This window comes from Phocoena phocoena, chromosome 14 (genome assembly GCF_963924675.1).
Source record: "Phocoena phocoena chromosome 14, mPhoPho1.1, whole genome shotgun sequence".
Taxonomy (NCBI): Eukaryota; Metazoa; Chordata; class Mammalia; order Artiodactyla; family Phocoenidae; genus Phocoena; species Phocoena phocoena.
This window is the reverse complement of record NC_089232.1, coordinates 10,216,888-10,240,295: the sequence shown is the minus strand read 5'-3', so window position 1 is coordinate 10,240,295 and position 23,408 is coordinate 10,216,888. Positions and strand designations below refer to the sequence as shown.

General features: G+C 45.4%; 1 protein-coding gene across 1 annotated transcript in view; it reads right to left on the bottom strand.

The window, feature by feature from the left end:
* ACOXL (acyl-CoA oxidase like) overlaps positions 1-23,408 on the bottom strand; it is a 364,932-nt gene that overhangs the window by 312,740 nt on the left and 28,784 nt on the right. The window contains 4 exon segments of the mRNA XM_065891630.1: positions 5,012-5,110; positions 5,466-5,552; positions 14,428-14,453; positions 14,456-14,510. Coding sequence (XP_065747702.1) covers positions 5,012-5,110; positions 5,466-5,552; positions 14,428-14,453; positions 14,456-14,510 — 267 coding nt within the window.

The window sequence follows — 23,408 nt, the reverse complement described above, 5'->3', positions numbered from 1 at the left end:
TGTCTGAGCCTATGGCTTTAATGTACAAAGGCCTTCTTCATTGGGCTTCTTTCTCTCTAGACTACTCCACACTGAGTTTCTGACTTCTAAATAATCAGCACCAAACCCCTAAAAGCCCTGCTGATATGTATTCAGCTCTGCACACGCCCCTTGCCCCCAAACACTCCACCTTCGAGATTGACAAGAAAGGATGGAACATCCAGTGATCTGGGGCCCCTAATTAGATGAGTCCATGTCTATGTATTTCATTTTGTCTACTGGGCATTGCCCCTTCTGGACCAATCGCTTGGTTCCTCATGACCTCCACTGTTTCCTGGGTCTTGAACATTCTTGCCTTTAAGGTATGGGTCTGTTGTTTAAATGGCCACTAACTAACCAAAGGTTAAATGTGTACACCGGGACGCAAACAAGACTACTAAGCAACCGTGACCCATTCCTACCATTGATTAGAATCTCAGCCCAGACAATTTTGATTTTTATAAAAAGAAATACCTCATTTAAGCCTTGGGATGATTGTTTCAGAACCTGCCTCTCCATTTTCCTCATCAATGAATACAATAATGAAAGGTTCCCTCAAAAGCTCATATGGGGCTTCCCTGGTGGCGCAGTGGTTGAGAGTCCACCTGCCGGTACAGGGGACATGGGTTCGTGCCCCGGTCCGGGAAGATCCCACATGCTGCGGAGCGACTGGGCCCGTGAGCCATGGCTGCTGAGCCTGCGCGTCCAGAGCCTGTGGTCCGCAACGGGAGAGGCCACAGCAGTGAGAGGCCCGGGTACCGCAAAAAAAAAAAAAAAGCTCATATGGATAAGCCCTTAAACCAAAAAGCATTTGTCAACAATTCTCCATCTTATTAGGGAAAGAATCTTAGAACATGCCACCTAGCTCGTCTCCATGATATGACCAAGGATTCCAGCTCAAAACAGTCCGAAGTTAGTACTGGTCAGGAATAAGCAGAGGGAAAAAATGTATTTTTTTGTTTTCACTCTGCTCAAAACTCTGCCTTCTTTTTCTTTCTCTCCAGGAGCTAGAACAGGATCACCATGGAAATGCCCCCATTCACTTCTGGGTCCTCCCTCCTTCTGCTTACCACCTGGGATACCCTTCAACCTCGTGTTAAGGAGAGACAGACCGTTAACTGCCAGCTCTGGATACCAGGTACCTGGGACAGGTCGGAGAGTCCCGGGAGGGTGGGTTGCCGGGGAGGGAGGGTGGAATGGTGAAAAGGCAGAACAGCAAATTTAATCAAAGCTGACAATATGGAAGATGTGGCCGAACCAAACCGACAAGCTATTGATCATGTAAAGATCATCTCAGATTTCAGATTTTTAAGTATACAGACTGCACTTTCCCTCTGGCCAAGAAATACAATCTTGGAGCCCAAGGAAACATTCCCTGACACATATGTGCACAGAGAAACTTTTAACACAGGCGAGGGCTTTTCAGAAACATAAATGGACAAGCTCTTTTTAAGTCTCTGGAGGCTGCTGCCCTTATCAGGCCAGCCAGGACTTCTTAAAGAAAGGAGTTATTGTGACTCTGGTGGGTGCAGTAACAAAACTCATGTGGTAAGGGGATGCTAACACCTTAGGGTGGGAAGGGAAGTAGCAGAGAAAGGTTGGCCTGGCAGAAAAGCTCTGGTGGGGCAGGGAGAGGACAGAAGGCCATCTGTTCCCATCAGCATCTGATCTACTCTGGGAAGGGAAATTTGTCACTTCTGGCAAAAATACTTGATTTGGAAAGTCTGCCTTAGCCAAAACTCTGGCATTAAAGCTGGATCTATGTCAGTCCCACACACACTACTATATATAAAATAGATAACCAATAAGAACCTGCTGTATAGCACAGGGAACTCCTGTGTAATACTCTGTAATGGCCTATATAGGAAAAGAATCTAAAAAAAAAAGTGGACATACTCTTTTTTATATTTTATATTTTATATGTATAAATGATTCACTTTGCTGTACACCTGAAACTAGCACAACATTGTAAATCAACTAGACTCCAATAAAATTTTTTTAAAAGCTGGATCTAAATAATGCACGCCATGTGTGTCAGTTCCTATTATAATTAACTGTTGAAGGCCAACAAAACGGTCAGTCCTGCAAGCACTAAAAGAGACGGCCTTGGCCAGAGAGCTCTTAGCCTCATTTATTTTTGCGATTTTGCCTAAACTGTAAAAATAAAACTCTCTCTTACCTTGAAACTCTCCATGCCGCTACTCAATCCATCATCCAAAAATAAAAATAAAACAACCAACCCACAGGAATGCCCAAGCAAAAAATGTAAGAGACTGAAACTGCCCTGGAGGGAGAGAGGGCTCATTTGATATGCTCTAACATTTAAAAAGGGAAATGAAGGGGAAAACACAGAAACCAATGAAGGAGAAAGCCATTCCCTGCCGAGCCAACCCTCAGTGGCCTGAGCTTACGATGGGCTTCTCCCCTCCCTCAGGAAGCAGCACGTTCACCAGCGTCTTCTCATCATTACGATTTCAACTTTGCAACTCCCCTGCCGAGAGTGGCAGCTGCCATAGCGCAGCAGGTAGCTAAATCATTTATGCTGTTTGGGGAAAATGGGACTAACACAGGGAAATGATTTCTGTGCAAAAAATAATAATAATAATTGTAAGAAGAAACAAATAAATAAGAATTGTGAGTGGGATTTTTTCCCTTTGATGACAGCAAGGTGACCTCAATACCATGGTTGCGGGAGAAAAAATGGGGCAGCCAAAACCCCAAAGATGTTTGGTCAGTGTCCCATCAGGAAAGCTAAGTTGTTAAGGACAATCCCCCTTGAACCTGAGATTCTCTCGTTAACTGCATAGCCATAAGTCGGTTTCCTAACCTCTGTGAGCCTCAGTTTCTCCACCTGTAAAATGGGGACAAGGATATCTTCCTATAACATTATAGAACATTTAACACAATGTTGCATGCAGAGTGCTTAGCCTGGCACTTAACACACGTGCTCAACGCACAGAAGTGGCCTATTACCACGTTCACGGGATTGTTGTTGTGACGGAGTGTGGTATACTATACTATACAGAGAGAGTCTGACACAGACCTGGCACAGAGGGAGCATTCAAAAAGTGGCAGTCCTTATTCTGCTTCTTACTATGACCTTGGACATCACTGGCTGCTGTAGAGAACTAGCGTCAGGACAGAGGAAAGACAGGACATCCTCCAACAAAACCCTCACCTGCATCTGTCACTCTAAGTGCTGACCACCTCCAACTAGCATTCTTGGGTCAGAAAAATCCTGGGAACAAAACTCCAGAGTCCAAATATGTAGAATCTGAAAAAACTGGTACAGGCGATCTTATTTACAAAGCAGAAATCAAGACAGAGACATAGAGAACAAGTGTATAGATACCAAGGGGAAAGGGGGGAGGTGGGATGGATGAATTGGGAGATTGGGATTGAAATATATACACTATTGATACTATGTATAAAATAGATAACTAATGAGAACCTACTGTATAGCACAGGGAACTCGGCTCAATGCTCTGTGGTGACCTAAACGGGAAGGAAATCCAAAAAAAGAGGGGGTATAGGTATACGTATAGCTGATTCCCTTTGCTGTACAGTAGAAACTAATGCAACATTGTAAAGCAACTATACTACAACAAAAAAAACTTTTTTAAACTGAGGGAAGAAAATAGAAAAAAAAAAACAACAACAAAAAAAAGCAAAGGACAACCTCAGCCAAAATGAAGACTGAGGGCTTCCCTGGTGGCGCAGTGGTTGAGAGTCCGCCTGCCAACACAGGGGACACGGGTTCGTGCCCCGGTCTGGGAAGATCCCACATGCTGCGGAGCGGCTGGGCCCGTGAGCCATGGCCGCTGAGCCTGCGCGTCCGGAGCCTGTGCTCCGCAATGGGAGAGGCCACAACAGTGAGAGGCCCGCGTAGGGCAAAAAAAAAAAAAAAAATGAAGACTGAGTCACCACACGCACGTGTATGAGGCAACACCCACCAGGGTGTTGAGAGTAGGAGCTAAAGAGATGGGGATGGGGGTGGGATTTACAGAGCAGGGTTTATGCTGTGACCCATTTGTGGAGAGACGTCAAGTTAGAGGGTCTTACCTACATTTTGGAGTTCATCCCATACAATAAAGTCAGGTTGTTTTGTGAAATTTTAGTGTTGTTTTTTTTTTTAATTAATTAATTTATTTATTATTTTTGGCTGCATCAGGTCTTTGTTGCTACACGCGGGCTTTCTCTAGTTGCGGTGAGCGGGGACTACTCTTCATTGTGGTGCGCGGGCTTCTCACTGCAGTGGCTGCTCTTGTTGCGGAGCACAGGCTCTAGGCACGCGGGCTTCAGTAGTTGTGGCACATGGGCTCAGTAGTTGTGGCTTGTGGGCTCTAGAGCGCAGGCTCAGTAGTCGTGGTGCACGGGCTTAGTTACTCCGTGGCATGTGGGATCTTCCCGGACCAGGGCTCGATCCCGTGTCCCCTGCCTTGGCAGGTAGATTCTTAACCATTGCGCCACCAGGGAAGTCCCGGTGTTGTGAAATTTTATTTCGGTTGCCATGTGGATTTGTATGCAGCTCACAGGTACAGACATTGCATCATGCCAGCACCAAGGACCTGGCTCCCAGAAGGAGGCCCCAGCACACACAGTGCCCTCCTGCCACACATCACACACGGTGCGATGGAACACGCCAACAGAGACCGCTTTTCCACCCATTTACCCGCTACTGTTAGGAAGGACCACAGAATGGATTAGGTCCTGTTCTCACCGAGTTTTTCCAAAGCATTAAGTTAATGAGTGTACATAATGGGCTTGGAGCAGTGCCCGTCCCACAGTAGGTGTGTTTAAGTGTTGGCTGGTGTTAGACTCAGGAAGGCTGAGCCTACGTCCGCTAAAGCACTTAGGCGTTTCTTCTGAATCTGAGCACCCTCTCGCCTGAGAGCACACACAGCAGGGGGGAAGGTGGACTCAGGAGAAAGGAGGGTCCGCTGTGTACAGGTCCGCTGCCCAGAACCGCCAGAACCCCGGGCAGAATGCTCACCTGTGCAGAGAGGTCAAAGGTGGCTTCTGTCCGGATCCCTCTCACGTTGCTCCTGTGGGCCCTCTCGGTCATTGCAAACATCCCCGTGTATTTCTGCTCCTGGAGTTTACCGGGGGTTAGAAGGGAATCAGCGAGTCAGACAGCTGCTCTAATTGCCTACCTCTCAGATCATTAAGGACGTTGGCGAGAAAGGGAGTGGTGAGTTGGAGATAATTATAAAAATTCAGTCTGGTGACAGCTAATGTGATAACAATATGACAGACTCAGTGCAATTTTTAAAAGTAGTCTTAAATTCTCATTTCAAACAAAGTTCTGGCTGACACTAATTCTGTTTTCTTTTTCTGCAAACACACATACACACACACACTCACACACACACACACACACACACCCCTAACTACTGTGAATTTTTAAGGCTCTCCATCGATGATATCTATGGAGGTACATGCCATACCTGGAGTGGCTGAAGCCATTTAGTTACACGTGCTGGGCTTCCGAGATTCCTGATGGCACCACCAAATAGCCAACAAATTATTCCACACTGGAAACAAGGAGATTACAGGCCATTGTTAGCAAGAGTCAACAATTTAATGATGACCAAACCCACTGGGCAAACTCCATTCAAGGAACACCGATCAGCTCATCCAGCTTTCCATATGCCCCACTAAAGTGGCAAGGCATCCACATCCTTCCCCTTGCTGCCTGTCCAGCCCCAGTTCCTCTGGGCAGACACAGCTCACGGTTTCCTCTCTTGGAAAGGTCACCCCTACAGCACAAAGCAACCATCCTCCATCCTCGGGGCTGCCCAGTTCACCCCATCAAATGACTTCTCGCAATGTTCGTTCTGCCTTGTCTGCAGGGTCTAGCTTAGGGCCTGGTACATTGAAGATGTGCAACAGCGTTTGTGCACCGACCCCAGGTGCCTGCAGAGGTGGGCTGTACCAGGAGAAACCCTCCCCAAACAGGAAGGTCAACGGGAGAGGCCAGGCTGCAGGACGAGCAGGCACTTGGCTGGGGATGAGACAGGCCGGGCTCAAATCCCAGCTCAGCTCCTAGCTGGCTGTGGGGCCTTGGACAATGACATAATGACATCGTTTTCCCATCGGACAAATGCACTGAACGACGAGCCTCCACTTCCTGAGCCCTCCCGCCTTCCAGACTCTGGGCTCCACATACTCACTGACCCTCGTGACCCCCCCGGGAAGAAAACACCGTCCCTCTCATGTGACAGATGGGGACACTGAGGTTCAGGAGAGGAAAGTGACCTGCCCACGGCTGCAGCTGAGAAAGCGTGCAGGGCTGGGGTTCACACCCAAGCTGCCTGACACCTAACAGCCCTTCATACGGTTGCTGCGAGGATTCAGAAGAGAAGGAAGGGTGGCTCGAGCAGGACCGTTTGAAGGAAGCAGGGGACTGACTGCAAAGACAGAAGAGCTCAGGTGTACAGACATTTGCTGTGCCTGCCGGTCAGCATGTCCCCACTCCTAGAAACACAGCCCCAGTTTCCCTCTGGGGAGCCCTCTTCCCCCAGAATCAGTCCAAGTGGTTCGTGGCTAATGTCAACCTCCAGCCCAGCTTTAGGATGAGCCTGGGACCCAGGACCCAGGACTGGCCGATCTGCATAACATCATGGCCAACGGGGATGCTTCGGGATGGACCCGTGATCTGGATGGGTCCGATCAGAGCTGCCACTGGGACACACGAGTCAGCTACTGGTGAAGAGAAACTCTTTTTGGAAGCAACGGAACCTGGAAGAATGGAGGCCAGGGCTCCTCTTGCCATCACGAGAGGTGCTGAAGGAAGCCAACATGTGGGGATGAAGGTGAGGTGAAACCGAGAGATGAGAGAGACCAGGTCCCACACACCCACCCCTGAAGCCAGCTACACCCTGAACTCTGCGAGTATAGCAGCCAATAGGTGCGCCTTTTTTCTGGGATCACTGCAATGGCATGAGCCCCAGTGGACACAGTGACCCCCAAGGAAGACCTCGCAGGGAAGTGGCAGAAATGGCATCTTCACATGCTCCTGTCTGACAACTGTCATCAGCCTCTGGTGAGGACCAGTCCCTGCATTACACGTGTGTGGTCAGCCTGATGCTAACTTCCGGAAAGGCCGCCCATCCACTCAGACTGAACCACTTGACCAGGTGAAACGCTTTGACATCACGACGGACGAATTTCACTAATCACACCTCACATAGGAGGCGCTTTTCATTTGGAGAATCGTCAGGTATCCTCGGAAGATGCTTAACGCCCTGATTTCTCAGAGCCCTGCTCTTCGGAATCACTGCCGACCCTGCAAACTGCATAACTAATTCCAACCCAGGAAAATGGAATCCATCCAGATGGTAAATTTTTTTTCCCCTAAACCCTCTTGGAAATCAAGTTAAAGAAAAATATTTTTCTAAAACTAAAACAGGTTGAATTTTCCAGCCTTAAATCTCTTTGGCTGGTGGCTAAAACGTTCTTTACAGTATAGTTTTCCTAGGTTTTACATTTTTTTCCTTCTCTTTGGAAAGGGGAAAACAATGAGTGTTTCAGCCACCTTTTGAAAGACTCCATTCACTAAATGCTATTAGTAGAAGCACCGGGCTGGGTGAGTGAAACCCACAGGTTTGTGGAAAACTACAGGAGTTAACCGAGGCAGTGCCTGCGGGACCCTGACTCCCACAGTCTGTCCAAACGTGGGCCTCTTCCCCCACGTGCTAACCAGTGTGTTGCCAAAGCCACATGTTCCGAAGAGCAGGGAATCTGACCAAATGGGGGAGCCCCTGGAGGGCTCTAAGCAGACGACTCCTTGGCCCAATGTACACTTTGAGCTGGTGCCTCCTGTAAGGGGCATGGAGCCCAGCCCGGCAGGCAGACCAAAGGTGCCCAGCAAGTGGCCGCCACGGTGAGCCGGTGGGTGGTGGTCAGACTACAAGCCAGAAAGAGGGCCCTCACCAGGAACTGAACCAGCTGACAGCTAGATCCTGGACTGCCCAGCCTCCAGAACTGTGAGAAAACTCATTTCTGTTGTTTAAACCAGCAGATCTGTAGCACTTTATCAGCAGCCCAAGCAAACTAAGACAGAATGAGACGATTCATATAAGGCAAAAAGCTAGCCGTCATGGGGAAGAAGAAAAAGAAGCAGGTCATGTTTCTTTGGGCTGTAGAGTCCGTCCAGATTGCATCAGCCTGCTTGGCGGGAGACCTTGGGCCGGCTCCCAAGCTAGAGTGGGGATTCAAAGCCCTCAGGAGAGAAAGTCTCCCTGGCACCTCTGTCCTTTTCCCACCCCCTCACTGTGAGTCACTCTCCAAGCAGCCCCTGGCTCAGCCGGCACTTGGCTGCATGAGTTCAACTGTGTTTGTCCAAAGCACTTAGGGATGCCTGGAGCCTCTGGATGACATGGACCCGGCGGGTGAGAGAAGGCGCTCGGGCCTGCGGGGTGAAGATGACGCTGACGAATTGATGCTCAGGTTGATGGCTAGCTCAGGTGACCAGGAAGGCCAGCAGGGGCCTTGGGCTGGCACCGAGATCCGGGGAAGTCGTGACCAACCCAGGGCTCACCAACCTGCTCCTGAGGCACTGCGTCCCCTCCCTGGAAGTCTCCCTCCAGCACCAACAGGAAAGGCAGCCACGGCCTCCTGGGTTGGACCAGAGGCACAACCTACACGTTCCGCTAACTGTCTAGGGTGTCCAAGCACAAGAAAACAATTCCCCTGCAACGAATGATGTGTGGGAAAGCAAAAGGGGTGAATCATCATTTTTGTTAAATGTTCCAAGATTCTTTTATTGTGACACAATACCTATAACATAAAGTTTGCCGTTTTAGCCATTGTTACACGCACAGTTCAGCGGTATGAACGACATTAACGGTATTGTGCAAACATCACCACTACTTATAAAACTTTTTCATCACCCCCAACAAACTGTGCCCATTAACCAACAGCTGCCCCAATTCTCCTCTTCCCCCAGCCTCTGGGAACCTGTAACTTACTTTCTATCTCTATATATTTGCCTGTTCTCAAAATTTCACATAGGTGGAATCATACAGTATTTGTCCTTATGGGTCTGGTTTATTTCACTTAGCATCATGTTTTCAAGACTCGTGTTGTAACATGTACCAGAACTTCATGCCTTTGTATAGCTGAATAATATTCCATGGTACCTCCAATATTTTGTTTATCCACCCATTTGCTGACAGACACTTGTATATACAATATTTTGTTTATCCATTCATTTGTCGACGGACACTTGTTTCTTTCCGCCTATCAGCTACTGTGAATAATGCTGCCACGAACGTTGGTATACAGGTATCTATTTGAGTCCCTGTTTTAATTCTTTGGGGTATATACCTAGGAGTGGAACTCCTGGATCATATGGTAATTCTAAATTTAACCTTTTCAGTAACTGCCATACAGTTTTGATTTTATGCATTCATTTAATATTCATGTACTGACACCTCCTACATACCAAGACTGTAGATAGAGACAGTCTTCAAGGAGTTTGCCCTCTAGTGGTGCTAAGAGACAAACAACAGACCTGGGAATAAATACATCAATCCAAAATGGGTACACTGTATATGTGTACCATATCTTCTTCATCCATTCCTCTGTTGATGGACTTTAGGCTGCTTCCATGTCCTAGCTATTGTAAATAGTGCTGCAGTGAACATTGGGATGCATGTGTCTTTTTGAATTATGGTTTTCTCTGGGTATATGCCCAGTAGTGGGATTGCTGGATCATATGGTATCTCTACTCATAGTTATTTAAGGAACCTCCACACTATTTTCCATAGCAGCTGTATCAATTTACATTCCCACCCACAGTGTAAGAAGGTTCCCTTTCCTCCACACCCTCTCCAGCATTTATTGTTTGTAGATTTTTGATGATGGCCATTCTGACCCGTGTGAGGTGATACCTCATTGTAGTTTTGATTTGCATTTCTCTAATAATTAGTGATGTTGAGCATCTTTTCATGTGTTTGTTGGCCATCTGTAAGTCTTCTTTGCAGAAATGTCTATTTAGGTCTTCTGACCATTTTTTGATTGGGTTTTTTTTTTTGATATTGAGCTGCATAAGCTGCTTGTATATTTTAGAGATTAATCTTTTGTCAGTTCCTTCGTTTGTAAATATTTTCTCCCGTTCTGAGGGTTGTCTTTTCATCTTGTTTATGATTTCCTTTCCTGTGCAAAAGCTTTTAAGTTTCATTAGGTCCCATTTGTTTATTTTTGTTTTTATTTTCATTAGGAGGTGGGTCAAAAAAGATCTTGCAGGCTTCCCTGGTGGTGCAGTGGTTAAGAATCCGCCTGCCAATGCAAGGGACACAGGTTCAAGCCCTGGTCAGGGAAGATCCCACATGCCACGGAGCAACTAAGCCCGTGCGCCACAACTACTGAGCATGCACTCTAGAGCTGGCGCACCACAACTACTGAGCCTGCGTTCCACAACTACTGAAGTCCACGTGCCTAGAGCCCGTGCTCCACAACAAGAAAAGCCACTGCAATGAGAAGCCCGCACACCACAACAAAGAGTAGCCCCCGCTTGCTGCAACTAAAGAAAGCCCACGCACAGCAATGAGGACCCAACGCAGCCAAAAATAAATTAATTTTTTTAAAAAAGATCTTGCTGCGATTTACATCAGAGAATGTGCTGCCTATGTTTTCCTCTAAGAATTTTATAGTGTCTGGCCTTACATTTAGGTCTTTAATCCATTTTGAGTTTATTTTTCTGTATGGTGTTAGGGAGTGTTCTAATTTCATTCTTTTACATGTACTTGTCCAGTTTTCCCAGCCACTTATTGAAGAGGCTGTCTTTGCTCCATTGTATATTCTGGGCTCCTTTTGTCACAGATTAGGTGACTACAGGTGCGTGGGTTTATCTCTGGGCTTTCTATCCTGTTCCATTGATCTATATTTCTGTTTTTGTGCCAGTACCATACTGTCTTGAACACTGTAGCTTTGTAGTATAGTCTGAAGTCAGGGAGGCTGATTCCTCCAGCTCCATTTTTCTTTCTCAAGATTGCTTTGGCTATTCGGGGTCATTTTGTGTTTCCATACAAATTGTAAAATTTTTTGTTCTAGTTCTGTGAAAAATGCCATTGGTAATTTGATAGGGATTGCACTGAATATGTAGATTGCTTTGGGTAGTATAGTTGTTTTCACGATATTGGTTCTTCCAATACAAGAACATGGTATATCTCTCCATCTGTTTGTGTCATCTCTGATTTCTTTCATCAGTGTCTTATAGTTTTCTGCATACAGGTCTTTTGCCTCCTTAGGTAGGTTTATTCCTAGATATTTTATTCTTTTTGTTGCAATGGTAAATGGGATTGTTTCCTTAATTTCTGTTTCTGATCTTTCATTGTTAGTGTATAGGAGTGCAAGAGATTTCTGTTTATTAATTTTGTACCCTGCAACTTTACTAAATTCATTAATTAGCTCTAATAGCTTTATGGTGGCATCTTTAGGATTCTCTACGTATAGTATCATGTCATCTGCAAACAGTGACAGTTTTACTTCTTCTTTTCCAATTCGGATTCCTTTTATTTCTTTTTCTTCTCTGACTGCCATGCCTACGACTTCCAAAACTATGTTAAATAATAGCAGCGAGAGTGGACACCCTTGTCTTGTTCCTGATCTTAGAGCAAATGCTTTCAGTTTTTCACCATTGAGAATAATGTTTGCTGTGGGTTTGTCATATATGTATGGCCTTTATTATGTTGAGGTAGGTTCCCTCTATGCCCACTTTCTGGAGAGTTTTTATCATAAATGGGTGTTGCATTTTGCTGAAAGCTTTTTCTGCCTCTATTGAAATGACCATATGGTTTTTATTCTTCAATTTGTTAATTGTGTATCATGTGTATCACATTGCTTGATTTGCATATACTGCAGAATCCTTGCATTTTGCTGTGCAATAGAAGCTAACACAACATTGTAAAGCAACTATACTCCAATAAAAATTAATCTTAAACCCCTCCAAAAAAAAACATGATCATAAAAAAAAAATGGGTAAATGCCATGACAGAATACTGCAAGGCACAAAGACAGATGACAACATGTACGTGGGATTTAAACAGCAGGCTTGAGGGAGGTTTACCTGAAGGAAGAACACTTGAACTGGGACTTGAAGAATGAGCAGGTGTCAGGCAGGTGAAGGAGGGGAAAAGATGGTTCTAGGATGATAGCATGAGAGGTCCAAATATGGAAACAGGGACTGAAAGAAGGCCAAGACAGCAGATCTCCCGGGTAGGACTACGTGGCACAGAAGGTGTCTGGAGACATGAGTGTAGGGCCATACCCCACGAGAACCTGTGAGACATGTCAAGGGTTGGAGGGTTTCTCTAAAGCTAACAGGAAGGGGTTTTCAGCTGAGATTGATGTGATCAGAGAAGCATTTTTAAAGATCCAGTCCTTTAAATCTATTCAAATTTCCTTCTAGGATACTCAGGAGTAAAACTTTCTTAAAAAGCTTTTTATTGTGGAAAATTTCAAACAAAATAGAAGAGTATCATAAACTCAGTGATGCCCAGCTCATGATCCATTTTATTAATCTTTCCCCCAATTCACTCTCCCATTCTATACCCCAGATGATCTCGAAGTTTATCCCAGACATCCTGTCATTTCATCCGTAAGTAGTATTTCCTATGCATCTGTAAAGAATAAAGACTCTTTTTTTTTAAAAATTGTTTTATTTATTTTTTTTTTTTTGCTGCATTGGGTCTTTGTTGCCGTGCGCAGGCTTCCTCTGGTTGCAGAGAGCGGGGGCTACTCTTCGTTGCGGTGCGCGGGCTTCTCATTGCAGTGGCTTCTCTTGTTGCAAAGCACGGGCTCTAGGCACGCAGGCTTCAGTAGTTGTGGCACCCAGGCTCAGTAGTTGTGACTCACGGGCTTAGTTGCTCTGCGGCATGTGGGATCTTCCTGGACCAGGGCTTGAACCCGTGTCCCTTGCATTGGCAGGTGGATTCTTAACCACTGCACCACCAGGGAAGCCCTAAAGACTCTTTTTAAAAGCATGACCCTACAACCATTATTCCACCTCAAATATAATAATAATTCTTTAATACTGCCAAATATCCAATTTCAAATTTCCCCAACTGATGTCTAGTTTTTCTTTACAGTCTGTTGTTTGAACCAGGATCTAAATAAGGTCCACATATTGCAATGGGTTGAAATGTTTCTTAAGTCCTGCTTGAAACTACAAGCTGCCCCTCCCTCATTTGCTCAAACATTCCCTATGCAACTCTGTATACCAGGCTCAGTGCAAGACCCTGGAGGTGCAGAGGAGAGGGCTCCCCACCCAGAGAGCTGTAACACCCTATGAAGACTTCCCCATGGTCATGGCCCACCGGAGGCTTGCTAAAGAGAAGGCAGGTGTGGGCATATGGTAAAAGCACCAACGGAGGATCATGAGTCTGAACCAGGACCCTCTAGGATTTCTGAGAGGAGGATCTATTTGCTGCATCTCAGCTGACTTTCTTCTCTCTGGAAGCCACAGCCAACCCATCCCAGAGAGAAGAGACCCTGTCTGGATGAATTCATAGGGAAGCCAGTTTTCCCCAAAGGACCTAATGGTGGGCGCCCTCACCCCAGCTGGTGCTCACAGATTTCTTCGTTTTTAATTCCTACCCATTTTTAAATGTCTACATTGCAGAACAGAAAGTTTCCATCTTGGACTCATCAATGATTGACCTGCTTTCTTGTCTGATCATTCATTCATCATTTTCTAATTATAATTTCTCCCCTTTGGGGACATCAGGACTGGATATTTACAGGTGGGGACTGATTTGGTGATGCAGTGGTGTCCAGGGAGGGAGAAGAGGGCACATGCAGGGCCGCATGCCTGCTGGGAGGCTCAGGGCACAGGAAGGGGCCACGGCAGTCACACCTTTCAAGCTATTCTGTTTACCATCCTTGGTGAGCTGGTACATGCAAAGCAAGCCCACAGTGCGATGCCATTTTATACCCATTTGATCAGCAAAAATGGAGAAGTCTAAGAATTCCAAGGCTGTGGCACATTCACCCAACGGAATATCTTTCTGTAGTCAAAAATTAATGAACTTCCGTTTATATACCATTCTAGAAATGGCAAAACCATGCAGATGGAGAATAGACTAGTGGTTGCCGAAGGACAGGGATAGGGTAGGGGCTGTATGCAGTTGAAAATGGGCACGACTGGGCTTCCCTGGTGGCGCAGTGGTTGAGAGTCCGCCTGCCAATGCAGGGGACGTGGGTTCGTGCCCCGGTCCGGGAAGATCCCACATGCCGTGGAGCGGCTGGGCCCGTGAGCCGTGGCCGCTGAGCCTGTGCGTCCGGAGCCTGTGCTCCGCAACGGGAGAGGCCACAACAGGGAGAGTCCCGCGTGCGGCAAAAAACCAAACCAAAACAAAAAAACCCCATCAGTTCATGAAGGGCAGGCTGCCCAGTGTCTCTCACCTTTACTCCCGGGGCCGTGTCTGCTATGAGAGGACTTCTCCTATGACCAGACTCCGACTGACAAAATCCTTTGTTTTCTCTGCCTGAAAACATGACAGACCCAATGTCAAGGTTTCCTTACAGTTTTTTCTGACTGTTCAAATTAACATTTTTTAAAATAATAAACAGATGTTACTTTTAGAATCAAAAATTCAACACAGCAAAAGCAATTTTTAAATTAAGAATAATTCCACCACTCTACTGAACAGTAGCCAGTGTTTTCATCCCTTTTTAAAAAACTTTTATTGAAGTCTGGTTGATTTACAATATTGTGTTAGTTTCAGGTGTACAGCAAAGTTATTCAGTTTTACATATATATATTTTTTTCTTTTCAGATTCTTTTCCATTATAGTTTATTACAAGATATTGAATAAGTTCCCTGTGCTGTACAGTAGGACCTTGTTGTTTATCTCTTTTATATATGGTAGTGAGCATCCTTTTTTAATGGGGTCGTCTGGTCTCTGACCACAGACGAAGTAAAGACTCTCACACGATAGGAAGTCGACTGCATGTGCACGGAGGCCAGCCCCTGGCAGACTCCCCTTTGGCCTCACGTGGACTTAACCAAGTTTGTCCCTGGGCCCCCTCACCACTACCACGGTTCTACACAGCAACTCAGACCTGCAGCATCTCTGCACCGACACTCCCACCAACAGCAAGCAGCTGGCACAAGTCCAGGTGACAATCTTGACGTCTTGGACAATCTTCCCAGACAGAGGATTTGGAAGATTTGGGAACATTCTGGACACAGGAAAAGCAGTATTCCTCCCTTTACTTTCTAACCACAGAGCATCTCAGGGCTTTGATTAAAAACCATGAGGTCCGGTCCCCCTTTGTTACCCTCTTCTCCCTTGCTGTGCACAGCAGGCTCGAATCCCAAAGCTACACAAGCACGCTCTTCTCCACCAGCGAGAAGTGGGACAGGGCAAGAACACTGTCGCTGTTTCATTTCAGAATTTCAGAGGCAGGTGGCATTTCTTCCAAAGGTAATTCCAATTATCTGTTGTTGGAATTAATGCTAGCCTTTCTCATTCACCAGTCTCTTCTGAGATGCAGCCAACAAAGCTGGTGCTTGTTGCCCATGTGCACAAGTGCGTATGTGTGTGGTGCGTGTATGCCTGTGTGTACGTGTGCATATGTGCGTGTAAACCTCCCCACCAGCAGGAGGAGGGGCCGACCTTCCTTGGAGGACAGTTTCCATATTGGCTTAGACTCTCTCCCCAGACACACTCTGCATTCCCTCCCATAGGTTTTTACAATGTTTCTCTCAAGCATTATTAATTTTATCAAGCAGCAGACTGTCAACATTTATGACTCTTATCGTGGCTCAGACCCAGTGCATCTTGTATTGATTATTTCCTAAAATACTCCTCCAAGGCTGGAGCACGTACCACTGCCTGGCTCCAGTATCCGCTCACACGGGAGGGTTCGTTCCCAGCAAATAATAAAAAACAACTGTAGTGGATATTCGCGGGCTTTTTTGGAGGGCCCCTGGGTCCTCTGTCCCGCAGATCCCCACAACAGTCCTCCAGGAGGAGCTGAGCAGGGCAGGAAGTGCTGACCCGTGTCACAGATGGAAAAGTCTAGGCTCAGGGAGGTCAAAAGACTTGTCCAACCAGGGTCATCTAGTAAGTGGTAGAAAAAGGGCCAGAAACCAGATCTTCGTATTCTTCACACGGACCTCTTGTCCCCAGCCCTCAATGACCTTCATTGTTAAGCTGGAGGGAGCCCCGGGACCCTGGGTGGTCCAATCTTTATCGCCAGCCCACCCCTCTTTTGTACCACCAGCCTTGTCGCAAGAGAGCACCTGACACCAACACGTCCCAGTGCCTAGGTAACCTTGCTGACAGTCACCCCAGCCCACCTCATTCCAACAACCCCCTCCTCCCCTTACACCACTTGCTCTGCTGGAGCCAAACCTTAACCATCAGGACTAAGTAAATCCCTCAGAATCTCCAACCGGTCTTGGTTTTCTTCATATTTCATTCTCTCCATTTACACTATGGAGGCAGGAGAATGACTTTGTCTTTGGTGGTATCCAACTGTGGTCATTTTTACTCACCAGTTTGAAATAAATTGCAGTTACACTTGCTAAAGAACCAATCCCAAATGTAGCCATCCTGGAGCATTATAAATTGTTCGCGACAGTTCTTTTCCTTCCCGAGTCTCTGCACAGGACCACGATCTTTGCTATTATATCCAATGGGCAATGCTGTAGGAGTTTGCCATTAATGCTGTGATGTTGATTTAAGCATTCATTTGGGCTGGTCCATCTCAAGACATCAAGCAAAAGTTCCAGAACTAAGATGAGGCTTGATTTGATGGATTTCCTTACTAGCATATATTTTAAAATATCTTTTCCACACGTAAATTCTCTCTTCAGTTCTTCTTTCATTTCCGATCCACTAACTGTTCTTAAAAAATGTCTAATATTGACAAGGTTCCCCTCACATTCAATTGGCAGCATACTGAACTGCCCATACTGATAATGATCAATCAATAATTAATGCATTTTTCAGCATACATTTTTGCGGTATCTCTACTGTATCAATAGCTGACTTCATTTAGATTTAATACATTCAAGCCAAACTCAATTCCCATATCAGACTGTTAGTTTATAGTAATTTTTAATGATAATGATTCCATAAATGTATGGAGAATATACTCAAACTTGTATTTTATCCTAAATTATACCCCATGCTATTTACATTTTTGCTTAATAAATTCAGTCTCAAACAGAAGGAAGGTAGTTTTCCCTAAAATAAACCCCATTTCTTTGTAGAGCACTTGATGTATCAGACCTTCATGATGTAATATGGTTACAAATCAAATTTTACAAAATGTATATTTTTGGTTTTATAAGCCCAGAGAGTCTCTAAAAGACAAATCTTCTTCTTCAGCTAAAATCAACTTGATTCACCACTGCTTGGGTATCTATACTCTGAGCTGTCTTCCCTCTGATATTAAAGACGCTTGCTGTCCCCTTCATAACCCATCAGTGGGCCCCATTAGGAGCCCTACCAAGAGGACCGGGCAAAAACAGGTTCCTGATCTTAGTTTTCTAACAACAGTCCCCAAACTGGCATATTTGCTTCTTCTTCAATTTCCCTGTTTTAGTTACATCGTCTCAGTCTTACTGAATACATGTCCTTTTTTACAATGAGCCTTAAATTATTTTAGAAAGAGAAGGAATCAGAGTAAAATATACAAATAGAATAAATAAATTTTCAAGGCTTCAAGGATTCAGTCATCTGGGGCCTGCTCTAAACAAGATTGTTGCTTACTGGGCTATCCAGTCCTGACCGTCCCTCCAAAAGAGATCCCAGGGCTTCCCTGGTGGCGCAGTGGTTGAGAGTCCGCCTGCCGATGCAGGGGACACGGGTTCGTGCCCCGGTCCGGGAAGATCCCACATGCCGCAGAGCGGCTGGGCCCGTGAGCCATGGCCACTGAGCCTGCGCGTCCGGAGCCTGTGCTCCGCAACGGGAGAGGCCACAACAGTGAGAGGCCCGCGTACTGCACAAAAAAAAAAAAAAAAAAAAGAGACCCCAATTCTGGCCACTTCTAACATCTCCCACCATCATCTTGCACCTGGACTATTGTAACAACCTCCCAGCTGGCCTCCTGTTCCACTCTGCCCCAAACATCAGGCATGGTGATCTAATATTTATTATTAAGGTAAAATTTATATACAGTGAAATGCACAGAGCATAAATGCATGAGTTCTGGTCCATTATCTACCTATGTAACCATCACACCAATTAAGATCATGGAACGTTCCCGTGCCCCCCAGAAAGTGCCCTCTTGCTCCTTTTCAGAGTCCATGCCCCCCACAGGCAACCCCTCTTCCCTTTGCATCAATATTCACTAGCTTTGCTTGTTCGTGAACTTACATAAATGGAATCGTATGGTATGTACTCTTTCATGTCTGTCTTCTTCCAGGCAGATAAGGCATTCGTGTGGTTTTCTGTATCCGTAGCTCATTCTTTTGTATGGCTGAGTGGTTTGCCATCTGTGAGTACTCCACAATTGGTCCATTCTCTGACTGCGGGACATCTGGGTTGTTTCCACCTTGGGGTTATTACGAATCAAGTTGATACAAGCATTCATGCACAAGTCTTTTGGTGGATATGCGTTTCCATTTCTCTTTTGTAAACCCCCAGGAATGCAATTGCTGGTTGAAGGGTAGGTTTATGTTTAATATTGTAAGGAAGTGTCAAACACTTTTGCAAAATGACTGCACCATTTTCCATTCTGACCAACGATATATGAGAATTCTAGTTGCTCCACATCCTCAACAATATTGTCAGACTTTCCCATCTTTAGCTATTCTCGAGGGATTGTAATATCACCTCATTATGGTTTAAATGTGCATTTCTCCAATGACTTAAGATGCTGAGCACATTTTTATATGCTTATTGGCCATTTGGACTCTTTTTTTTTTTTTTTTTTTTTTTTTGCGGTACGCGGGCCTCTCACTGTTGTAGTCTCTCCCGTTGCGGAGCACAGGCTCTGGACTTGCAGGCTCAGTGGCCATGGCTCACGGGCCCAGCCGCTCCATGGCGTGTGGGGTCTTCCCGGGCCGGGGAACGAACCCGTGTCCCCTGCATCGGCAGGCGGACTCTCAACCACTGCGCCACCAGGGAAGCCCTGGACTCTTTTATAAAGTCCAAAAAATCCAAACTTCTCACTGTGGCCCCAACGTCTGACTCTTTCAAGGATTTTGCCCATTTTTTAACTGGGTTTGTGTGTCTTTTTACCATTGAGCTCTAGGAATTCTTTATATGTTCTGAGTACAAATACTTTGTATCTGGACATAACTTTTTTCAGATATATGCATTGCAGATATTCTTTCCTAGTTTGTAGATTGCCTTTTTTTGGGGGGTGCTGCACTGGGTCTTCGTTGCTGCGCGTAGGCTTTCTCTAGTTGCGGCAAACAGGGGCTACTCTTCGTTGCGGTGCGTGGGCTTCTCATTCCGGTGGCTTCTCTTGTTGTGGAGCAGGGGCTCAAGGTGTGCGGGCTTCAGTAGTTGTGGCACGTGGGTTCAGTAGTTGTGGCATACGGGCTCAGTAGTTGTGGCTCATGGGCTCTAGAGTGCAGGTTCAGTAGTTGTCGCGCGTGGGCTTAGTTATCCTGCAGCATGTGGGATCTTCCCGGACCAGGGCTCGAACCCATGTCCCCTGCATTGGCAGGTGGATTCTTAACCACTGAACCACCAGGGAAGTCCTGTAGATTGTCTTTTTATTCTTTTCATGATGTCTTTTGATGAACAATGGTTTTTAATTTTGATAAAGATTACCTTATCAGTTCTTTTTCTTTTACACTTTCAATATTTTGAGGTCTTCTCTAAGAAACCTCTGCCTTCTCCTTTGTTCTTGTACAAATGTTGTAATTGTGGAATTTGTATTCAGGTGTATAATACACCTCAAATTTTTTTTGTGTGTAGTGTGAGGTCAGGATCAAGGTTAAATTTTTTTCTATAGTTTTATCAGTAGTTCCAACGCCATTTATGGAAAAGACTTTCATTTTCCCATTGAATTGCCTTGGCAACACTGACCAAAAATCAAGTGAACATATGGGTGTGGATTTATTTCAGGACTCTTCATTCTGTCCCATTAATCTATGTGTCTACCCTAATGCCAATACCACATACTCTTTTGAGTAGCTTTTTAATGTCTTGAAATCAAATAGGGAGAGTCCTCCAAATTCACCCTTTTTTAGAATTGCTTTAATGATTCTAGGCCTTTTGCATTTCCATGTATGGTTTTTGAATCAACTTATAAATTCTGATCAAGGAACTATAACACTTTTAAAACAAGCATTACATTGTGCTTGCCTTCTTCTTCTTCCGCACCCACCCTTGAGAAAACCCTCCAATGACTCTATTTACCTTGGCAAAAAATCCAAACTTCTCACTGTGGCCCCCACGTCTGACTCTTCTTACTCGCTGCTGTTCCTTATCCTCTGCTGATTCTCTCCTGGGACCACAGAGTGGGATCCCTGAGCAGAGTGCTGGGAGGATTCTGTGACAAAGGCTGTCTGTGGCCATTGTACTTCTGCCCTCCCCAGGGGCCTTGACTACTCCAGGAAAGCCCAAGAGAGGAAGGATGAAAGGTGACATTCCCACGGCTCTGTCCAAAGACATTTTTCATCTGTCACAACATTACTGCAGTATTTTGACAGTTTTGGATTTTCCAAATTCTTGCCTTAAACTTAATGCCTCTTGTCTGGCAGCATGCTTCATCCCAAATTCCTAGCTGCCTTGAAAATGTTTCTGATTATCAGTGTAATCACATAATTTATCAATACTGACAACACGTAATGATGAATGCATCGTATTGACATCACCAGCCTGATGCGTGAGCTTACTTTGCTGTTGACGAAAAATGCATTATTTTACATTGATTTTAATTGAAAAGAGTGATGGGTTATGTACCTTGCAACTTTACTGAATTTGTTTATCAGTTCTAACAGTTTTTTTGGTGGAATCTTTAGGGTTTTCTACATATAAGATCATGTCGTCCGTGAACACAGATAGGTTTACTTCTTCTTTCCCAATTTACTATACTTGATTTTTATCCCCAGCATAGACAACCATCTGACATAAATGTACTTTATTAGTTTGTAGCCTGCCTCGTCTCTAAAATGTAAGCTCCATAAAGCAGGTATTATTTTACCTGCTTTGTTCACTGCCTCTTGAACTACCTCATAGTAGGTGTTCAATAAAAAATTGTAAAATGAATGAATCACCTAGCCTGGCACATAGTAGGGACCTAGCAAATGATAACAAGTAATCATTATTGTTATTTTTAACATAATATTTCAATGCAGGAAGAATAATTATGCCTTAAACTGAGAAGTTTCCATTATGCAGAATGGTTTCCAGTGCAGTAAATAAATAGCACCAGGTTTCCAGCTGCACCGGCCTCCCCAGGCAGGTCCCAGCTCACTCCCTGGCACGCCCGTTCAAGTAATCCCTGTGGCTGTCATGGATGACAACTCAGTTCAGGTGCCAATCTACACAGAGGAACTTCTATAAACAGGCCCTCCCTCTATCCTGTCATCTCTGCTCAGATCCTCCACGGCATCCCACGGGGCCAGGGCTGACCCGACCAGAGCGCTGGCCAAGTGGCCAGGGTCCAAGTCGTGGAACCAGAGCTGGGACAGGGCCTCCTGCCAAAGGCAGCAGCACATAAGGCAGAGCCAGGGGCAGCCTGTCCAGCCCACTAGGAAAAGCCTGGGTCCCAATACAAACAGAAGCCAGAGGACCAAGGGCAGAGCCAAGGCCAGGGTGTTGGAGCCAAGAGCTCAAAATAGGTCAGGAACCAGTCCTGGGATGGGACTTCAGTCTCTTGGTGAAACCCCTGCTCAGCTCCTTTTCTGCAACATGCCAATGGCTTCAGTGTAACTGCTTCCTCGGAAAGGCTGCTCCTTTTCTCAGGGGTTCATGAGGAAAGCAACAACGTTCCCCATGCCCTGTTGCCTTCTAAGGGGAGCTGACTTTCAAATCTTTTTCCATTCCAGATCTGATCACCGCCCCCCACCCCAGTATTTCTCTAAATACAAAAACCCAAACCATCCCAAACTGACACTATCTTAAATTCTGATGGAAATTTAATAATTGCAGTATAATAAATATAATATACACTTGATCTTAGCCAAAAGGCCGAGAAGCGATAATAATAAATATAATATAAATATAAAGCCGCCAATCCCCCTCCAAGCTGATCTGAGATGGGTGGTTTGAGAAAACAGTGGATGATTTAGACCAGCAGTTCTCAAGCTTTAGACCCCTTTATACTCTTAAAAATTATCTCGGGTACTTCCCTGGTGGCACAGTAGTTAAGAATCCACCTGCCAATGCAGGGGACATGGGTTCGATCCCTGGTCCAGGAAGATCCCACATGCCATGGAGCAACTAAGCCCAAGCGCCACAACTACTGAGCCTACGCTCTAGAGCCCGTGAGCCACAACTACAGAAGTCTGTGTGCCTAGAGCCCGTGCTCCACAACAGGAGAAGCCACCGCAGTGAGAAGCCCACACACCGCAATGAGGAGTTGCCCCTGCTTGCCACAACTGGAGAAAGCCAGCGCACAGCAACAAAGACCCAATGCGGCCAAAAATTAATTAATTAATTTATTTATTTAAAAAAATTGTTTTAATTATCTCGGATTCCGGACTTACTTGGTGGCACAGTGGTTAAGAATCTGCCTGCAAATGCAGGAGACACGGGTTCGAGCCCTGGTCCGGGAAGATTCCACGTGCTGCAGAGCAACTAAGCCCATGCGCCACAACTACTGAGCCTGTGCTCTAGAGTCCATGAGGCACAACTACTGAAGCCCACAGACCTAGAGCCCGTGCTCCGCAACAAGAGAAGCCACCACAATGAGAAGCCCATGCACCGCAAAGAAGAGTAGCCCCAGCTCGCCGCAACTAGAGAAAGCCCACACGCAGCAATGAAAACCCAACGCAGCCAAAAACTGAATTAATTAATTTTTTTTAAATGGCAAAAAAAAATTATCTTGGATTCCAAAGAGCTTTAGTTTATGCAGGTTGTATCTATCAAGTTACTGTACTAGTAATTAAAGCTGAGAATTTTTTAAATGTTTATTCATTTAAAAATAACAATAATAAACCTATTACATGTTAATGTAAATGACATAATTCTTATGAAAAATAGCCACAATTTTCAAGCCAAAAACTAAATCAATGAGAGGAATCGCATTGTTTTGCCTTTTTACAAATTGTTTTAGCATCTGGCTTAATAAAAGACAGCTGGCCTCTCATGTCTGCTTCTGCACTCAGTCTGTAGCCATATGTTGTTTTGGTCGAAGTTGATGATGAAAACCTGGTGTCGTGCACGCAGGTAGTTGGACATCTACTTTTCAGATAGTAACAGAAAGGATCTTGGGTACACCCACGGGTCCTCAGATCCTACTTCGAG